This window comes from Podarcis erhardii, assembly GCF_964252035.2.
Source record: "Podarcis erhardii genome assembly, chromosome: 5".
In the NCBI taxonomy this organism is placed as follows: domain Eukaryota; kingdom Metazoa; phylum Chordata; class Lepidosauria; order Squamata; family Lacertidae; genus Podarcis; species Podarcis erhardii.
Genome location: NC_138509.1, coordinates 14,239,896 through 14,260,255, shown reverse-complemented (window position 1 = coordinate 14,260,255; position 20,360 = coordinate 14,239,896). Strand labels below are relative to the sequence as shown.

General features: G+C 49.0%; 1 protein-coding gene across 1 annotated transcript in view; it reads left to right on the top strand.

Moving 5' to 3' along the window:
* The window catches only part of NFKB2 (nuclear factor kappa B subunit 2), an 83,268-nt gene that overhangs the window by 27,816 nt on the left and 35,092 nt on the right, over positions 1 to 20,360 (top strand). The window contains exon 5 of the mRNA XM_081864265.1: positions 434 to 561. Within this exon, the coding sequence (XP_081720391.1) occupies positions 434 to 561 (128 nt within the window). The remainder of the gene's footprint in view (positions 1 to 433; positions 562 to 20,360) is intronic.

Sequence of the window (20,360 nt, the reverse complement as noted above, 5' to 3'; positions counted from 1 at the left end):
TTGCCGATCAGAAGGTTGGTGGTTTGAATCCCCTCAACGGGGTGAGTTCCCATTGCTCGGTCCCAGCTCCTGCCAACCTAGCAGTTCGAAAGCACGTCAAAGTGCAAGTAGATAAATAGGTACTGCTCTGGCGGGAAGGTAAACGGCGTTTCCGTGCGCTGCTCTGGTTTGCCAGAAGCGGCTTAGTCATGCTGGCCACAGCCAATAAAGCGAGATGAGCGCCGCAACCCCAGAGTCGGTCATGATGGACCTAATGGTCAGGGGTCCCTTTACCTTTATATTTCATATGAGTTGCAAGAACTCATTTGGTGGGGAATCAACACTCTTGCTCTTCTTCTGGCTTACGATGGGGCAGAAATGCCGGTCTTGTGTGCAAGTTAGGTGGAGGCATTTCAGGCAATGCTTGAGGCTGATTCTTGCTTCCTTTTCCTAGTGATGCTGGTTGGCCTGCTGAGATACGCGCACGTTATAGAGCATTACGGCTCTTCCCTTCTCAACACTTTGGGGCTGGCTTTAGGCTGGATCTGTGCAGCTGGCCTCATTATGGTGGGCAACTTCCAGGTAAGACGACTGACTCTACCGTTTGTGTAAAGTGTGATAGGAAATCTGTGGCCTTCCAGGTGTTGTTTGATTGTAACTTTTATCACCCCTGCCCATCGGCCATGCTGGCTGGGAGTGTTGGGGGTTGTAGTCCCAGAACATCTGAAGATAGACAAACTTTCAGTCTCTGATATAAAGCCTTAAGATAGGAGAGGGCAGTTTGAGTTTAAAGAGGAAAATGCATATCTCTTATCTAGGGTGCTCTGCTTTTGAGTATCGCACAACAGTGGCCTTGATTACCTAGTCATCTTATGCTTATATGAGCATTGTAGAGATATTTTATGTTATTTTTAGATAATTTCTCTGTTGTGCTATCACAGAATGAGTGGGGTGAGATGTTAAATTCAAGTGGCATGTCTATAGTTCAGGAGATAGATTGAGGATTAAATCTGTAGATTAAAATTAAAACGTTATCCACGTGATGGGAGAAATACAAATGTAAGCAGCCTGTGAAACTTTTTTACTGGGGTAAAACACTTATATGTTTTGTGGCTTACTAAGGTTTAGAAATTACACACATACACCTTTTAATCCCTTTTATCTGTGGCCTGCTGACCACCCCCTCTTCACCCCCGTTGCAGAGAATGAACCACACGTTTTTAGTAAGATAAACAAAAAAGGCTTACTTACATTTCAATGCAGGCAGCAAATAGAACATAAGTAGGAAAACTTCTCAGGTACAAATTATAAAAAGTTGGCTTGAAAATTGATTGTGTGTGTCTGGAGTGCCTAGACATGTCTGATCATTTTGGAAGCATGGTGGAGAGAGAGTCTCTTCAGAGGCAGGAGAACGTATCAAAGGTTATCTCCTTTGTTACCAAATTCCCTCCCAAAGGAGGCAGGGGAAGTGACCTCACAGAAAGCCCTCTCTAGGAAGTTCAAGAACTCTCTGTGTAGTAGCCCTGTGCTTGTCTAGCAAAACATGCATTTGTGGTTTGGCTGCAAACCCCACATATATGTGGAAAACTTCACTAGTGTTGAGCCTAGGGACAGGAGTGTCATTATTGACACTAGGATCCGTGGAGAAGGAAGCAATCGTAGCATGGTTAACTCTAGTGTCAGACACTGGCAGAGTTCCTCTGCTTTTAATAGTCATGGAAAAGGAGAATTCTTCCACCTGTGGCATCTTCTCTCACTGCCGCATTGTGACCTGGCAATTTTAAGGGGGCAACAAAGGTCAAGGAGCAGTGTGGGAAGCTGAATGCCACATATATTTAAACCCGCCAACCAGTTATTTGACTGCAGGTGTCTTGTAAATTTATTTAGCGGCCTGGCTATATTTGCCACTATATTTTTAGTTCCTTTTCTCATAATTCCTAATATTGCATTTGCCTTTTTCACTGCTCCAAGACGCTGAATGGAACTTTTCATTGGGCTGCCCTCCCCAAACTCCTTCTTTTGTAGGTAGCTGCAGCCCCATTGGCTCTGAACCACATGGCCTGAATCAAACCATTGTGGGGGGGGTGGATCTCCTAACACCCCCCCCCGAAAAATATGTGACGGCATTTGGGATTGAAGTCAGGGGAGGGGAGTTAACCCTTCGCCCCTACACCGTGGCCCCAGTTTCAACACACTCCCCAGTCTCTGATAAGCTGTGGAGGGGGAAATTTGTGGGCTTTAAGAACGCAAACCCAAAGGTTTTCCTGTCTGTAGCTAGTAGCATATTTGGATGTGGGGGGAGAGGGATTTGGAGTTGCTTTGTTAGAAAGCAAAGGGTCTTTGGATCTCCTGAGATAGAGCCCCTGCTTCTGGTTTAGTTTGACACTGTGGCTTACAGGAGGGATGTCCAACAGGTTGATCGCAATCTACTGGTAGATCCCCACGAGGTCGCGGGTCGATCTCTGGCTCCCTTTCCTCAGTGTCATTGAAACCGACTCCTGTCCCGCCCCCTTGCCCTCTATTGTTGTCTGAACAGTGGAAGGGAAGACTGAGCTTTCGCTCTGTGGCTGTTTTCATTCAAAGCCATATTATTGTGAGTGACTTTCCCCCTTTGACCCTTGTCTTTAAACCCCCCCCCCAAAACGGAACTTTCCCCCTAAGAAAGTATATGTATAAAAACGGGGCATTCCTCCTCCGTAAATAAAGCTCAGCAACTCCGACCCGAACCACACAAAAACGGGACTTTTCTCCTCCCTAAAAAAACTCAACAATTTTGACCTGAACCCCCCCAAAACGGGGGTAGATCATTGCCAGATTTTAATTCTGAAAGTAGATCGCTGTCTCTCTGGAGTTGGCCACCCCGGCTTACACCATTGCAGTTCCTCTTCTGGCACAAAATCAGCTGTTCTTGATAGACCCCCGTATCTGCCGCTGCTCACTCCCCCTAGAGTTTAATGCTGCCTATGACTGCAAGGCTGGGATCGAAGGGCGCGTGGCGTCCTTCTCATGCTGCCCTCCCAGAGCTTTGCAAAGTGTCACAGGGCTGGCTCAGAGAGGGCAACGTGAGCCACACGCCCCCCAGAAAAATGTGTCTGGGGCAATCGTCCCGGCAGGGCCCCTCCCCCACACTACGCCCCTGGGATAGAGAATCCCTAGCAGGAATTGACCGGGAGACGAAATGTTAAAAGAGTGTCCCTAGACGGCCCTAGATGTCTGCAGATGATGTCTCTAGAACCAGATGTAGGTGTTTTTAGGCATTTTCTACACTTGCACTCAAGGGACGCGGGTGGCGCTGTGGGTTAAACCACAGAGCTTAGGACTTGCCGATCAGAAGGTCGGCAGTTCGAATCCCCGCGACGGGGTGAGCTCCCGTTGCTCGGTCCCTGCTCCTGCTAACCTAGCAGTTCGAAAGCACGTCAAAGTGCAAGTAGATAAATAGGTACCGCTCCGGCGGGAAGGTAAACGGCGTTTCCATGCGCTGCTCTGGTTCGCCAGAAGCGGCTTAGTCATGCTGGCCACATGACCCGGAAGCTGTACGCCGGCTCCCTTGGCCAATAAAGCGAGATGAATGCCGCAACCCCAGAGTCGGTCACAACTGGACCTAATGGTCAGGGGTCCCTTTACCTTACACTTACACTCAAAGTTTCCCAGCATTTTGTGACACTTGGCTTCCTCCAGTGGCCTGGCCAAGCGCGTTCTTTTCCTTTTGTCTGTTGCTGAGAGGCCTTGTAGCTGACCTGGGGGCAATGGGAACCTGCTGCACCCAGAGGGGCCAGGCGTATTAACTGTGTCCTTGTGTTTGCTTTCCCTTCGTTTGGCAGTCGTGCTTTGGATGTTTGCTGTGTCTCTGTGAAGAGAGGAGAGGGAGGACGGGGCTGCCTGAGCAGCTGATGCTTTATTGCAGTGTCTGGCTTTCTCTTCCTGCCTCTGACTATTCTTAATGGGCGCGGAGGGATGTCTGTTCAAAGCCGAAGGAGCTGGATCTGCCAAGGGCCGACCCCTGCAAATCATCCTGGCAACAAGCTCTCTGTAGCAACTGGCTGCGAAAAATGGAATCAGAGAAACATTCTCATTCTCCTGCACGTGTAGACTGGGCAACCTAGTTGGTTGTGTACTGCTGGGATAGCTCCGTCGGTAGAGGATGAGACTCTCAATCTTAGGGTTGTGTGTTCGAGCCCCACATTGGGCCAACGGATTCCTGCATTACAGGGGGTTGGGTTAGATATGGGGTCAGCACACTTTTTCAGCAGGGGGCCGGTCCACTGTGCCTCAGACCTTGTGGGGGGCCAGACTATATTTTGAAAAAAAAAATATGAACAAATTCCTATGCCCCACAAATAACCCAGAGGTGCATTTTAAATAGAAGGGCACCTTCTACTCATATAAAAACATGCTGATTCCCGGACCGTGCGTGGGGCTGGATTTAGAAGGCGAATGGGCCGGATCCAGCCCACGGGCCTTAGTTTGCCTACCCATGGGTTAGATGACCCTCGGGGTCCCTACAGTTCTGTGACTGCGTGTTTTGGATTCCTAATCAGGTGCTGCTTCTTTCTCCTAGGTGGACCATGCTAAAGTTCTGCACTACATCGGGGCAGGTGTGGCGTTCCCTACCAGCATGCTTTTCATATTCCTTCAGTCCATCTTGACGTACCGCATGGCAAAATCCAGAGGTCATTACTGGACTGGGCATCTGCGCAGCATCCTGGCAGCCCTGGCTTTCATCACCCTCATCTTCAGTATCCTTTCTGCAGCAACGTGGTGGTTGGTTTTTTGGGGAGGGTGTGTGTGGAATAGATGTATCCAGAGGCAAATAGGAGTGATGGATCAGATTGAATTAGAGTTTGGCCAGGCGAGCCGAGGCAGAGACTGGAGAGAGGTCTGCCTGGCTATAAATAGGGCCCTTAATGCATTTGGGTTGTGGAAACAGAAGGGCCAAACTGCGTATTAAATCATGTAAACGTTGACTCACAGCTACATCTCTTTGGGAAGAGCCATGCGCTTCCCCTAAATTGCAGGGGTCAGAGTCACATCGAGAAAATGGAGCAGAATGAACAGGTGATATCCTGCCCCACCCCTGCTGCTGAGGTTCTGGTGCAATTGAGGAGGTGCTGTGGTTGAATTTTTAAGAAATGTAAATGGGACACAGGTGGCGCTGTGGGTTAAACCACAGAGCCTAGGACTTGCCGATCAGAAGGTTGGCGGTTCGAATCCCCGTGACGGGGTGAGCTCCCGTTGCTCAGTCCCTGCTCCTGCCAACCTAGCAGTTCGAAAGCACATCAAAGTACAAGTAGATAAATAGGTACTGCTCCAACAGGAAGGTAAACAGCGTTTCCGTGCGCTGCTCTGGTTCGCCAGAGGTGGCTTAGTCATGCTGGCCACATGACCCGGAAGCTGTATGCCGGCTCCCTTGGCCAATAAAGTGAGATGAGCGCTGCAACCTCAGAGTCGGCCACGACTGGACCTAATGGTCAGGGGTCCCTTTACCTTTAAATGGGTGAAAGAAACTGCCATGAACCTCCAGCGACTCTTCCAGTTGGGCCCTGGAAGACTCATGCTGGAAAGGGTGTGCAGTTCTGCGATGGTCTTAATAATAGGTTCCTACTAGAGTCCACACTCCAGCTCCTTGCAGCGTGAAAGCTTCATAGTGCCTGCTATAGGGGCATGCGGGTCGGGGGAAGGAATTGGTTGGCTGGGAGAGGAAAGAGGGGCTAGGAAGTACTGGACTTGTGGCATTTCTGAGGAAAGGACAAGGAGCAGTAGATGGAATGTGCAGAGAGCAAGAGGTTTGGGCTAAATATTACCCTAAACTTCCCTGGAAAGTTACAAGGTGCCTGCCTTGGGAGATGTAAATAAACAAAGGCGAAATGAGGTTTTATCAGGGTTGCTCAAGACAGAAGGTGGGGGTGGGGTGGGGGGCTGTATGGGAAGATGCATTAGAAGTCCTCCTTTCCTCAGAAGGCGAAATCCCATGTTAGCAGAGTTCACTGCTGCTTTTTAGGGGTTGCTATTGTTTTCGGGTGGTGCTGTGGGTAAAACCTCAGTGCCTAGGACTTGCTGATCGTATGGTCGGCGGTTCGAATCCCCGCGGCGGGGTGAGCTCCCGTCGTTCGGTCCCAGCTCCTGCCCACCTAGCAGTTCGAAAGCACCCTTAAGTGCAAGTAGATAAATAGGTACCACTTTATAGCGGGAAGGTAAACAGCGTTTCTGTGTGCTGCGCTGGTGCTGGCTCGCCAGAGCAGCTTCGTCACGCTGGCCACGTGACCCGGAAGTGTCTTCAGACGGCGCCGGCTCCCGGCCTCTAGAGTGAGATGAGTGCACAACCCTAGAGTCGGTCACGACTGACCCGTATGGGCAGGGGTACCTTTACCTTTACCTATTGTTTTCGCAGAACACCAGCTGTCAAAACAGCAATTTGAAAGGGGCCAGTGCGGAGGGGCTTCTTAATATTTTCCTCTTGGGCTGTTTTGCAGCTGAAAACTGCATCCTAGCTGCTTTTAGCCCCACTGGAGAAAATCAGTGGTCATCTCATTTTTTTCCCTGGCCGAGGGATAAATGGTCCCTGGAAAAGATCCTGCAATGTGGAAGTTAAGAAGCCTTCCTCCTCCTCCGATACTTGCAGCCACATTTTGCCAAAAGAAAAAGTCTCCCTAAAAAGGGATCTTTTCGCTCCCACGATAATAACCCTATCAATAGTGGTTGTTTTGGCCGACTGTTGGGGAACAGTCCACATGATTGTTGGGGAACTAGGCAAGGCGTTGAATCAAGCAGCCTATGAGTTTCAACTTCCATACTTGGTTCTGGCTGTGAGGCCAATAACACTCACATTGTCAAATGCTACAGAGGAGTGGCTTTCTGTGTGGCTGAAGTCCCCCCCACCCCCCCATCCTCACTGCCATTGGATTTATAACTGATAATCAATATACATCCTAATATTCTATGATAGGCGGATGCTGCGATATCTGATGTGAAGGATAATGGAGGGAACAGTCAAAAGCGCTTGCACTCAGAATAAAAGTATCACTGCTGTGAAAAGGTATTAAAAAATGCTTACTGAAGGTGCTCCATGAACATTCACTATAATGTAAAGGTTTCCTGTGATGAAGCTTCAGTCTTCTCTTAGGACAGAAAGATGTCCAAAACCCAGTTTGCACTGAGGGCAGTCTGTCACCTGCTTTAAAACACTGGCCAAGGTGTGTATAGTTAGCTGTTTTGCAGACACGGGACATCCTCTCTCTTTGAGATACCATATTTTTTGCTCTATAGGACGCACTTTTTCCTCTCCAAAAATGAAGGGGAAATGTGTGTGCGTCTTATGGAGTGAATGCAGGCTTTCGCTGAAGCCTGGAGAGCGAGAGGGGTCGGTGCGCACCGACCCCTCTCGCTCTCCAGGCTTCAGAAAGCTATCCGCAAGCCTTCAGAATTCCCGCTGGGCTCCAAAGGCTTGTGGATAGCAGCCTGCAGCCCAAAGCCCGGGGAGCGCTGCGCAGCAGATATCCACAATTTTTTTCTTTATTCCCCCCCCAAAAAAACCCAACAACTAGGTGTGCCCTATGGTCCGGTGCGGCCTATAGAGCGAAAAATATGGTATATAAAAATATATTTAATAACCATGACCTATGCTAAACTGCTTTTGTCAAAAAATAGACTCCCTACCCTCCAGGACTGAGGCAACAAATGTGCCACATTTAGTTGGGCCCGAAGCCTCACACTGTAGATCAGGCACCCCCAGACTTGGCCCTCCAGATGTTTTGGGACTACAATTCCCATAATCCCTGACCAGTGGTCCTAGTTACAGGTAGGCAGCCGTGTTGGTCTGCCGTAGTTGAAACAAAATAAAAAAATTCCTTCCAGTAGCACCTTAGAGACCAACTAAGTTTGTTATTGTTATGTGCTTTCGTGTGAATGCACACTTCTTCAGATACACTGAAACAGAAGTCACCAGACCCTCATATATAGGGAGAGTGTGGGGAGGGGATTACTCAGAAGGGTGGTGGGAATGGGTGATTGGCTGATAGGTGTGGTAAACCTGTTGATGACTGCAATTGGACTTACAGGAAAAAGGAAGGGGTGAAATGTCTCTATTCAGACCAGGTCTCTCCATGGTTTTAAGTTTGGTAGTAAGTTGCAATTCAGCAGCTTCTCTTTCCAGTCTATTTCTGGTCCTGTTAGCTAGGGATGATGGGAGTTGTAGTCCCAAAACATCTAGAGGGCCGAGTTTGGGGGGTGCCTGCTGTAGATATTTAAAAAGTGGAGAATAAGTAGCTAAATAAACTTGACGTGGCACATCTTTTCCTGTAAATGTGTAGTAACAGGTTCTAGGTTGTTCCAGTTCAGCGCCTCTCTAAACTATCCACGAATAATTAACTTGTAGGTTGCCGGGGCGAGAGGAGGGAATGAATGTGATGTGAGGGCACTGGATTTTCCCAGGGCTTGAGACGGGTAAAAAAAAAAGAAGAAGAAGAAGCAAGAGTGTTAATATGCATCCAAAGTCTTTTGAGGTGTGATGGGTGACCATTCCAACAAATAACAAGGGTGGTGTTTAAGGCCTTGCATTTTTTAAAAAGTTGCTGTTTTTTCATGTTTATTTGAGTTAGTGTGTGATCTCCACCCCTCCATGCCATGGAGATGGTGTTTTTGTCTTCCCCAGCCTTTAGGCCAGAAATGGCTCAAGACATTTTGTTGCCTGAGGCTCAGGATAAGATGGCGCCCCTTCCCAATCCCATGTAAAGAGGTCGATTGGACTGGCAGTTGAATCTTACTTCAGTGTGAGAGATAGGACAATGCCCCCAGCCGCTGTAGAGCAGGGTCCCTGGCACAGAGAACAACTCTGCAGCTCAGGAGGAATGGCACTGGGTCTGCTTCTTCCACCTCTTCCCTAGCATCCACAGCCTGAGGCAACCACGACACTGCCTAATGGTTGTGCCGGCCCCTGACTTTACCTGGGATGGGATGCTTGGGAGACAGGCTAAATGAGGTGAGGTAGACCATTTTTCAGCTTGCTCTCTACCTAATGGGCTGATATTGCCAGAGATACTGCGAAAGGAGAATTCATTAGCTGGGGAAACAGCTAATTCTGAGCAGCAAAGAGAATATAGTTCATTCAAAAGGGAAACAAAACGTTTCACGTCAGATAGCGGCATTTAAAGTTGCTGCCGCGGTTTTTGCCTGCTTTTTACAGTACGGTGAAACTTGATGACAAGAAGCCAGCTCGGTTCAAATAAGGTTTGCATGCTGTTTTATGAGACTGAGATCATAAGGAACGGCTACACCAAACAGATGGGGATTTTCACAAGCGGTGCTTGCAGGCTCCCGTTTGAACTCTTCACTTTCTGTAAAATTAGTGAGTCTGCTGAAGTTCAGGGAAAGAAAACACCACAAACAGGTAAAACTGCTCAGAGTAGCATTCTGAATAGGTCTTTCTTGCCTTAAGATGCTTAAGTGTTTGACGAGGCTGTTACAGGTGTATATATGCCGGTTTTGCACTTGTGTGGGCTACTCAAAGCCAGCTGTTACCAAGCTGACGATTCTGGATCCAGCTGATGGGAGCCTACCACTACTAATTTTACTAAGCCTTGTCCTGTTTCTGGTGAGATCCTTCCCACAGCTTGTTTGCCTTGACTTCAGCACCCCCATGTGGCGTATTTTTCATCCAGCAGAGTTTCGTCCTGCAACACCTAGCCGCCCTCTGCGAATGGATGTTCATCATAAACGTCCTCGTCTTCTACGGCACCTTCACGGCTGAATTTGGAGCCATCTCCACAGACACCTTTCTGGTTCTCTTGAAAGCCAGGCGGACTCCCAAAAGCTTCAAAGTGGATAGCAGCACGCCGAGCATGTCACATGTTCACACCCATTTGGAGAACATGGCTATGATGGGAAGGGACGGCTAGGAAACCGGTTCTGCTTGCCGGGACTTCCGACGATACCAAAAAAGGGAGAAAAGACAGAATATTGCCTTAAGAATCACCTCTTGTATTTATTTTGCCTATGTGCCACACTAACAGTGCCCTGGGTATTTTGCTCTGAAGGCATAGCCACATTCCAGTATCACCAGTGGCCTTTATGGAGCAAGATTTCGGTATCCTTGGATCAAAGACTCTCCTTCCAATGCACACAAGAGGAGGGAGAGGATGACAAATGGCAATACTGAGAGGTGTAGGTGGGGTACCTGCTGCCATTTGATGAGAGTAAGACAGATTTCATTTTGGGTAAGTGGCACAGCACACCTTTTTGGCACCTGCAGTTTAGTACCTGGGTTGAAGAGACCTGGATTTCAGACCCACAGCAGACATGGACTTTTTCCTTTTTAACCTGGGACTTGGAATCAGATGTGAGCTGTTGCTTCTTTCACCCAAGAAGTCCTCTTTTAAAGTGGCCTTAATTTCTTCAGGACCAAAAGTATTTGTTGCGTGAGTTGTTGCTTTTTGCCAACTTGGTGCAGTTCTGTTTACTCGAGCAAGAGCAGTGGGCAATAAGAGGCTTTATTTTATGTTCCTTGAAAAAGTCCCAGCTGAGTTGGTGCCCGATTGCTTATCAAAGAAGTCTTGGGCAAGTCCAGAGTGTCTCCGATTAGAGATGCAGCGCTTTAGCTCTGCGCCTCGTTACTAAATCTCACCGGAAGGATCCTTTGCAGTGCAAGTCGACAGCCCTGGTGGTGCTGTCCCACATAGGAGAAGTCTTGGGAAACCCAAATCTTCTGCGTAGCTTCCTTAGAGATGTCATCCTCTCCCTGTTCCAGGTGCTAGCAACGGTTGTTGCCTCCAAAGAGCTCAACGGGGACTACCCTCCTGGTTTTCTTTGCTCTGTTCCCCATCCCTGAAAATGCTGTTCTAAAACTGTAAGGACTTTGGGATACTTGTTTTGTTTCCAGCAGAGAGCTAGCTGGAAAGTCTGCAGACCTAGGGAGACAAACTGGTGCGTTCCAAGCCGTCACAAAAGTTGGTCAGATTCTGCACCCTTATCTTGTGGAACAAGACAAGACTGTGGTTCACCTAGTGCTTTACTCCATACCGAAATGCCTTTAACATGTTCATCAGTGTTTTGTTCAGGAATTTCAGTGTTTCTGAAATCTGTGTTCTCTCACAGGCTCCTTTTGTACTACTCTTGATTATTCAGGCAGGGTTTCTCAGGTCTGCGTCTCATGTTACTTTGCCCTGTGTACATTCTAAAGATTTATGTGTGGGATGAAAGTCCCAAAGATGTGTGCCTTAGAATCTTTGGAGCGCTCAGCTAGACGGCGTTCAAAACTTCCCAGAAGCTTGTTCACAGAACCTTTGCCTGAAACACACGGCTGAGTTCTTGCATTGAAAGAGCTTTGCGTTTCTGGTCAATCTGTGCCACACATTTAAAGCATATTCAACAAACGTTGGAAGCACATAGCTTTCCGCGAAGTGCAGTTGTTAAGGTTGCTGGGAACTGTAGCTCTGTAAGGGTGAAACTATAGATCCCAGGATTCTTTCGTGGGGACTCATGCGCTTTAAATGTGTGCCGAATGTGCTTTTAAATATATGGCATGTGTCTGCAGTTAGGTATACATGTAATTGCCCCTCCCTCCAAGATCCTCTTTGTAACATCATTGGAACGCCATGAAAAGGAGCCACATGAGAGTTTTAACACCACTGTTCTTGTAAGAGACGAATTGGCCTTGATTCCTAGGTAATGATAAAAGCAAGATTTTTGGAGCATTTTTTTGCTTCTGCCTTGCACTCCTCTTTTGAACGAGTAGATGAAAGTACCAGGCAGAACAGCTTCACTTTCTTACGGCATACTATCTCGAAACAAGACCAAAGTGCATAAATCTCACCAAATTATTCCAGTTGCATCCCTCCCCCCCTCCCGCCTCCCTGCTCTTGTTAACCTGATACCCCATGCTAGCTTTCCTCCAGGAGTGTGATATCCTGTCCTACGCAATGGATGAGGCCGGGATTGCTGCTTTGGCGTTGGGAAACGCGTGTGCTATTGGGAGCGGAGATGGAGACCCTGTGGAAATTGAAAAAGGAACAAGAAAACGAGAAACGCAGCAAGCTGTTGCTGTGGAATGAGGAGTTAGACTTGAGGTTTGCCATGTGAAAACAATATTTAAAGGGCTGCAAGGATGAGTCTGTGCTTATGTGTCATAGTTGGGAAGTACCTACTGCCCAAAGCAAAGATGCAGAGCTTGCAGATGCTATTGGATTGCACCCCACTCCAGCCTGACTGACCCATGGCCCAAGGGAACTGGAGTCCAACGGCACCCAGAGGGCTACAGGTTCCCCCACCCACTGGTTCTTAAAATCAGGGATCAAACATTTTTGTATGTTTACAAAATGGCGCACCTGGGGAGAAATGTGTCGTTTCTTACCAATGATATCTCGGGCACGGTTGGATATCAGCTTGCGCAATGGCACGCCACAACACAGCACTCGTGATTTCGAGTGACACCGTCACTTTGGGAGGAATCGCACTCGGGTCAACTGCGGCAAAATGAGGGCTGGGGAAATTTCGTATAACGACAGTTAACAGCATCATGATGGGGGGGGGAATAGGTCTGAATCCCATGTGACGCCCAAACTGCAGCTTGCGTGATTGTTTCACACCCTCAAAACAAAAATGAAAAATGACATCATCTAGAAAGCCCCTATGGTATCTCTTAAAAAATAATAATAATACAAAGGAGAACTTGGTGAATTGGAAATTCCCCTCTTCCCATTTGCTGCTTTATGTTTAGTGGAGCTGGAGCTGCTCCTCAGTTGAATTGAGTTGACCTGTATATACTTTCGAAAGGACCATTCTGAATATTTTATACATGTAATATATACAATGAATGTGCAATAATTTAAAACATAGATGTGGTGTGGTGTGTATGTTCCCTCTCCCCCCCCCCCCCCCCGCCATGTCCTGTGACTTATCTTGGAGATCTGTTCTTCTCCAAGATCCTTGCTCTGGAAAATGATTATTTGTTCTGAGGAGCTCCATGGTGGGATTTAGATCAGGGAAACTGGGCGAAGGAAGGTTTGTTCCCCCCCTTCCCCTGGCAGCTTCCCTGGCCTTCAAAGCAGGGACTATTTACCTTTAAGGGAGGCGGGTGGCCCTGTGGTCCAAACCACAGAGCCTTGGGCTTGCCGCAACCGGCAGTTCAAATCCCCGCGACGGGGTGAGCTCCCGTTGCTCAGTCCCTGCTCCTGCCTACCTAGCAATTCGAAAGCACGTCAAAGTGCAAGTAGATAAATAGGTACCGCTCCGGCGGGAAGGTAAACGGTGTTTTCATACGCTGCTCTGGTTCGCCAGAAGCTGCTTAGTCATGCTGGCCACATGACCCAGAAGCTGTCTGCGGACAAACGCCGGCTCCCTTAGCCTATAGAGCGAGATGAGCGGGCAACCCCAGAATTGTCCGCTACTGGACCTGACGGCCAGGGGTACCTTTACCTTTATTGATTAAAAGGCAGGAGGAGCTCCTGAAGGTGCATCTTCCACACCATATACCACTTAGGGTACAGACTTAGTCTACAGACTTAGGGGGACACCTTTCCATTTGGAGGCACACTGGGAGCAGCAGCTCTGGCGACCACCATCTAATACAAGCACTGTCTCAGTCTATTAACTTTTTGGGACCCTAACCAGAGTAAGTAAAAGGGACAGGACCAAGCAGGCAAGTAGAAGCAGCTTCAATCTATCCACCATTTCTCTTGCCAGTCCCATCTGGAGGCAGCGCCCTGCTCACAACTTCCTGCCTGCCTCTCTCCCTACCAATTTCCCCTGCAGTTAGACTACAGTGGTACCTCGGGTTACATACACTTCAGGTTACAGACTCCGCTAACCCAGAAATAGTACCTGGGCTTAAGAACTTTGCTTCAGGATGAGAACAGAAATCGCGCGGCGGCAGCAGCGGGAGGCCCCATTAGCTAAAGTGATGCTTCAGGTTAAGAACAGTTTCAGGTTAAGAAGGGACCTCCGGAACGAATGAAGTACGTAACCAGAGTTACCACTGCAGTAAGGTTTATGTGCAGCATTTGTACACCAACCAAAGATGCGCATCAGAACTTCCATTGCCTCTCTCTCGAATCGAGGCAGCCCACTCCCCTTCTATGCATGTGCAGGACAGGAGATGGGGGTTGCACCCCCCCCATCTCCCTGTTTCCCGCTCGACTGCAGGCTGCCACTATCCTTAAGAGTCTGCTGTACAAAGGGCAAAACATTGCAGCCTTTCAACATGACAAGCAGAAGAGATAGCAAGGCTCCAGCTTGCTGCCTGTGACTGGAAACCCCCCCCCCATGAATTTCTATTCTCGGGGACCTGCGAGAGAGGAGGAGCCATCCCATACCCAGACTGTCCTCGGAACCTCTGGGGAATAACATAATTATCATGTTGGCCAACAGGGAAACAGTTCCCAGGTTCTCGTTTCTCTGGCAATTGACTCCCAACACTAACGTGGGGAGGAAAAGGATTTCAAAACGAGAATTTACGGTAATTGTTTCTTTTCTGATTAGGGGTTCTGCTAAAACTTCAGGGCTGCCAAATCCAGACTTTTGAGAACTGTGTAAATGTGTTTTCCCCCAGAGTTTGGGGGTATGGGGGGGAATTACAGTAGTAGCAGTAACATTTGACATCATTGCCCCTTCCTCAAATTCTGGTGAGGAATTTGCTTGCTCCTTACTTTGAGTGTTTTACCACCCCTCTCCCAAAATATTGCAGATGTCCATGCATACATAATTCCTGGATTACTGGAATGTACCGTAACTTCCTCCTTTTTCTCCCTATGTAGTCTCCTTCTCCTCCTGGGGTGTGGCTGTCCTCTCTTGCCAGCTACACTCTGAATTTCCTCTGACACGCTGCTCCTGCTATCCCTGTTCTTTCCCACAGTGTCTCTCCTGCAACAACAACCCTTCCCTGTGACTGGCTGAATAAAACCACTTAACAAGGGATACCTGCCAAAATGGGCTTGTGACCACTTGGTAAGGTGTCCTTCTGTGCTGCCTCGCCTTTTCTGTGGAATATTTCCTGTAAAATCTCTCCAGGCTGGTTAGCCCAGCTTCCCCCACCCGCCTGCTAAGACCTGCTAATAAACGAGCCATTTTTAAAGAGAGAAGGAATGTATCTGATAAGATTTCTTCAGCCTATGGAGTTGTGTATTCCTGACCTGCAAAAGTGTGGGTGGGGGAGATAGTAAAAAGTGGGGGGAAACATAGGTAGATAGAAGTCCGTCCCCCCCAAAAATGATATATAAATCTTAGGTAATAAAATAAATAGCAAGAGATGGCTTTAAAAGTTAAAGGCAAAGGGACTCTTGACCATTAGGTCCAGTTGTGGCCGACTCTCGGCTTGCGGCACTCATCTCGTTTTACTGGCCGAGGGAGCCGGCTTCTGGGTCATGTGGCCAGCATGACTAAGCCACTTCTGGCGAACCAGAGTAGCGCACGGAAACACTGTTTACCTTCCCACCGGAGTGGTACCTATTTATCTACTTGCACTTTGACGTGCTTTTGAACTGCTAGGTTGGCAGGAGCAGGGACCGAGCAACCGGAGCTCACCCCGTTGTGGGGATTTGAACTGCCGGCCGCTGACCTTCTGATCGGCAAGTCCTAGGCTCTGTGGTTTAACCCACAGCACCACCCGCGTCCCTGCCTTTAAAAGAGGATTAGACAAATTCACAGAGGCTAAGGCTATCCATGATTACTGGCAGTGTGCTTTTAATACCAGTTGCTAGAGATCACAAGAGGGAAGCGGCTTTTATGCATTTATGAGTAAAGCTGCATAGGACTGCCCTCTTCAAAAGGTTAGCTGAATGTTTAGAATTTACCCAGAGCAGAGGAAGTCTGATGTCACGACAAGCCATTTCCCTCGTTTTGCTTTTGGGCAAACAAGTTCAAGTTCGATCTTTCAACATTTCGGACTTATGCTTTTTTGGGGGGGGGGCAGAATAAAGAATTTGGAATTAAAAAGCATGTTGTTGTTGTTTAGTTGTGTCTGACTCTTGGTGACCCCATGGACCAGAGCATGCCAGGCACTCCTGGCTTCCACTGCCTCCCGCAGTTTGGTCAAACTCATGCTGGTAGCTTCGAGAACACTGTCTAACCATCTCGTCCTCTGTCATCCCCTTCTCCTTGTGCTCTCCGTCTTTCCCAACAACAGGGTCTTTTCCAGGGAGACTTCTCTTCTCATGAGGTGGCCAAAGTATTGGAGCCTCAGCTTCAGGATCTGTCCTTCCAGTGAGCGCTCAGGGCTAATTTCCTTAAGAATGGATGTGTTTGATCTTCTTGCAGTCCATGGGACTCTCAAGAGTCTCCTCCAGCACCATAATTCAAAAGCATCAATTCTTTGGCGATCAGCCTTCTTTATGGTCCAGCTCTCACTTCCATACATCACTACTGGGAAAACCATAGCTTTTACTATACGGACCTTTGTTGGCAAGGTGATGTCTCTACTTTTTAAGATGCTATCTAGGTTTCTCATTGCTTTTCTCCCAAGAAGCAGGCGTTTTTTAATTTCGTGGCTGCTGTCACCATCTGCAGTGATCATGGAGCCCAAGAAAGTAAAATCTCTCACTGCCTCCATTTCTTCCCCTTCTATTTGCCAGGAGGTGATGGGAGCATAGTTGTTATTAAAGATGAACATACTCCTCCTGACCCTTCCTCAAGCAACTCTTCCCCGAAACTGAGTTTTGTGTAGTTTCACAAGCCATGTACCCCCACCTCCTCGTCACAGGCAGGCTCTCTCACTGTCTTGCCTTCCCAGAACTTCAGTTGCGAAATGTGCTCTCCAGGACTCCGCATAGGAGTCCCATTTTCAGTAACAGCACCACTGAGTCCTCGGAAAAGAAGTACCTCTCAGTACGTGCAGAGTGTGACTTCCCGTTCCCACTGAATAAGGGCCGCCTCCTGCCTCTTCAGTATACTTTAGAATTCAGGAGCAGGATTGTTAACAATACAGTACAGCCAAGTTTAATAATAATAATAATAATAATAGCTCATACCCTGCCCATCTGGCTGAGTTTCCCCAGCCACTCTGGGCGGCTCCCAATCAAGTGTTAAAAACAATACAGCATTACGGTAAATATTAAAAACTTCCCTAAACAGGGCTGCCTTCAGATGTCTTTTAAAGAGAAGATAACTGCTTATTTCCTTCACATCTGAAGGGAGGACGTTTCACAGGGCGGGCGCCACTACCGAGAAGGCCCTCTGTCTGGTTCCTTGTAACCTCACTTCTTGCAATGAGGGAACCGCCAGAAGGCTCTCAGTGTTGGATCTCAGTGTCCGGGCAGAATGATGGGGGTGGAGACGCGCCTTCAGGTATACAGGACCAAGGCCGTTTAGGGCTTTAAAGGTCAGCACCAACACTTTGAATTGTGCTCGGAAACGTACTGGGAGCCAATGCAAATCTCTCAGGACCGGTGCTATGTGGTCTCGGAGGCCACTCCCAGTCACCAGTCTAGCATTCTGGATTAATTGCAGTTTCCGGGTCACCTTCAAAGGTAGCCCCACGTAGAGCGCATTGCAGTAGTCCAAACGGGAGATAACTAGAGCATGCACCACTCTGGCAAGACAGTCTGCGGGCAGGTAGGGTCTCAGCCTGCGTACCAGATGGAGCTGATAAACAGCTGCCCTGGACACAGAATTAACCTGCGCCTCCATGGACAGCTGTGAGTCTAAAATGACTCCCAGGCTGCGCACCTGGTCCTTCAGGCGCACAGTTACCCCATTCAGGCCCAGGGAGTCCCCCACACCCGCCTGCCCCCTGTCCCCCCAAAACAGTACTTCTGTCTTGTAAGGATTCAACCTCAATCTGTTAGCCACCATCCATCCTCCAACCGCCTCCAGGCACTCAAATAGTGAGGCCCCCAGATAGTTAAATGCCAAAGGCCTGATTACAGAGGAAAGTTATTGCCCGGCACCTAAAGATATGTAGTGAAGGTGCCAGGGAGCCACCACAGAAAAGGCCATTTCGTGTGTTGCCACCCTCCAGGCTTCTTGTGGAGGGGACACACACAGGGGTTGGGAGCCTGAATGGCGACTCTCTGGAGGCCTCACCCTAGGCAAAAAACCCACTCGTTCTTCCCACCCCACCCCGTATCTATTGCACTGGTTTAAGTCTTTATGGGTCAAAAATCAGGACTTTGAATTGGGCGCAGAAACGGATCAGCAGCTCAGCTTTGCGCCTCTTCCGCGTTTCGTTTGCAAGCGGCCTTTGCGCCTCCTGCCGGGCGAGGGCGCGCGCGGGAGCGCGGGGCGTGCTTTCCGTTGCCCGGGCAACTAGTCCCCGCCCCTTCAGAGCGGCGGTCAGCTGATTGCTAAGAACCCTCGAGGGGGGAAAGCCAGGGAGGAAGGGCGTGGCTTATCCCAGGGAGGGGGACACCCAGAGGACTCCAGACTGGGCGCGACGCCGAGCCTCGGAGGGTCTCTGCCCCGAAGGTAAGCGGCTCTAAGGGTCTCCAGGCCAGTTCCCCTCTCTCCAAGCCCACCCTCCTTCCTCTGCCAGTGGAAAGTGAGCGTGCGCGCGTGCGGATCTCTCTACTTCATTAGTGTGCTTGAATTGCATTGCAGGTGGGGTGGGACTAGATGATCTCATGGGCACCCCTATTCCGACTCTGCGCTTTCTATAATTCCCGTGGGTCTTTTTTAAATGCCCACAAGCTGGAAGGATAGGGGGTGGGGGCGCTGGGATTCACTCCTAGGGGAGCACTTTTGTTCTCTTGTTGCGGAGTTTCTGCTGTCCCGAAATGCCCCATCGGGGGTGGCGGGTGCTTGTTTCCCCGGAGTGGGAGAAAATACTGTTCTCCCACCCCCTTTACTCGGGAGCAAGGGAAGGTGAAGGCCCCGAGTGGCCTGCCAGGGAGGCGATCGCTCGCTTTGTCTTTCCCTCGGCAGACGCGCAAAGCGCCGTCGGGGCGCCTGGCTGTGCGCCCAGGGCGCAGAGCGCACGTGTGGATATTCCGGGGTTTCGGGAGCGCAGGCGGAGCGGGTAGAGTCGGGTCGGCGGGGCCGGGCCAAGTCCGTCGGGAAGAGTAAGCAAAGCCAGCCCCTCCCTCTCTCCTTCCGACTCGGCTGGGCTTCTAGGGACTTTCCATCGGCGTTTCCTCGCCCGCCCAGTTTCCGCCGGAGGCTCTTTCGGCAGCAGAGGCGGTGCTCGCTCGTCTCCTCTCCTCTTGCTTTCCTCGGGCTCTCCGTTTTCTTTCGCAGGAAGCCCTAAACTCCGGGACTGCTGCTGCCTCCGCCTCGACCGGCCATGGATTGCGACGGCTACCCCGCGGTGAGTCGCCCACAAAGGGGTCCCTCGGGGCTCATCTTGTTCGTTGGGGTGGGAGGGCGTGGAAATTCCCCCACTTCCCCGCCCTATTTCCCAGGTTGAGCCATATGCAAAAAAATGGGCCGCTTGGCTTCCCAGCAGCTCCCCTTCCGGCTTCTAGTCTCCAGAGGTTAACATTGCCAATTAGTAAAGGGCAGCATACTCATTTTGGGAGACAGAAAAAAACCCAAATCTCTGTTTGTTTTTTATTTGTTTTGTGTGCCCAAGACAACCGCAGCTCCTTGCCCTCGATAGATAGTGGCCACGAGTCCCTTTCTAGTGAAAAAAAGCAGAATATAAGTATTATAATAATATGCAAGAAGATAAAAATGGCCAAGTAATAGAACTGGTCAGTGCTTTTTTTGCTGGGGGTACTTGGTACACAGTACCGACAACATCCCTCCCCCCTTCCCCAAATGTTAAAAGTGTGGCACTTACTATAACAGCTTCATGGTGAGTGCCAATACCAATTTTTTCTTTTTTAACCCCCCCCCCCCCGCACTGGAACTACTTAAGCCACAAGGAATAAAACAATCCAGTACCAGTTTGAATTGTAACCCACTTTGAGGTATTGTTAGAATCAAGCAGTATTATTACAATCAAGCCTTTTCTGTCGTGGCTCCCTGATTGTGGAATTCTTTCCCCAGAGAGACTCGCCTGGCGCCATCACTACATACAGTAAGGCACCAGGCAGAAACATTCCTCTTTACCCAGGCTTACGACTATTAAATAATCTATGGCCTGTGAAAGTGTGTGTGGAGACAAACTGTTATTATGTTGACTATTTTACGATTAGGCTGTCTTACGTCAGTGGGCTATTTATTACGTTTTTATCATTGATGCTCTGTAATGTGTTGTTAATGGGATCTTTTGATAAAGGGTGGTATTATAAATTGAATAAAGAATAATAAATAATATTGTGAAAGCAGTTGTAAGACTGTGCTCCTATTTGCCTAAAGAGCCTGTGCACAGAAGAGACTACCTGCTGTGTCTTTGGAAGGAGGTTAAACCAAAGTCTCTGCTAGAGGCTGCTCTGTCTTTTCCCTAAGCAGCGAAGGAGAGTGCCCTTTGCACCTAGCCATAAGGCACTGTTTTGCCTCTTTCCAGTTGGGAGGCATGATCA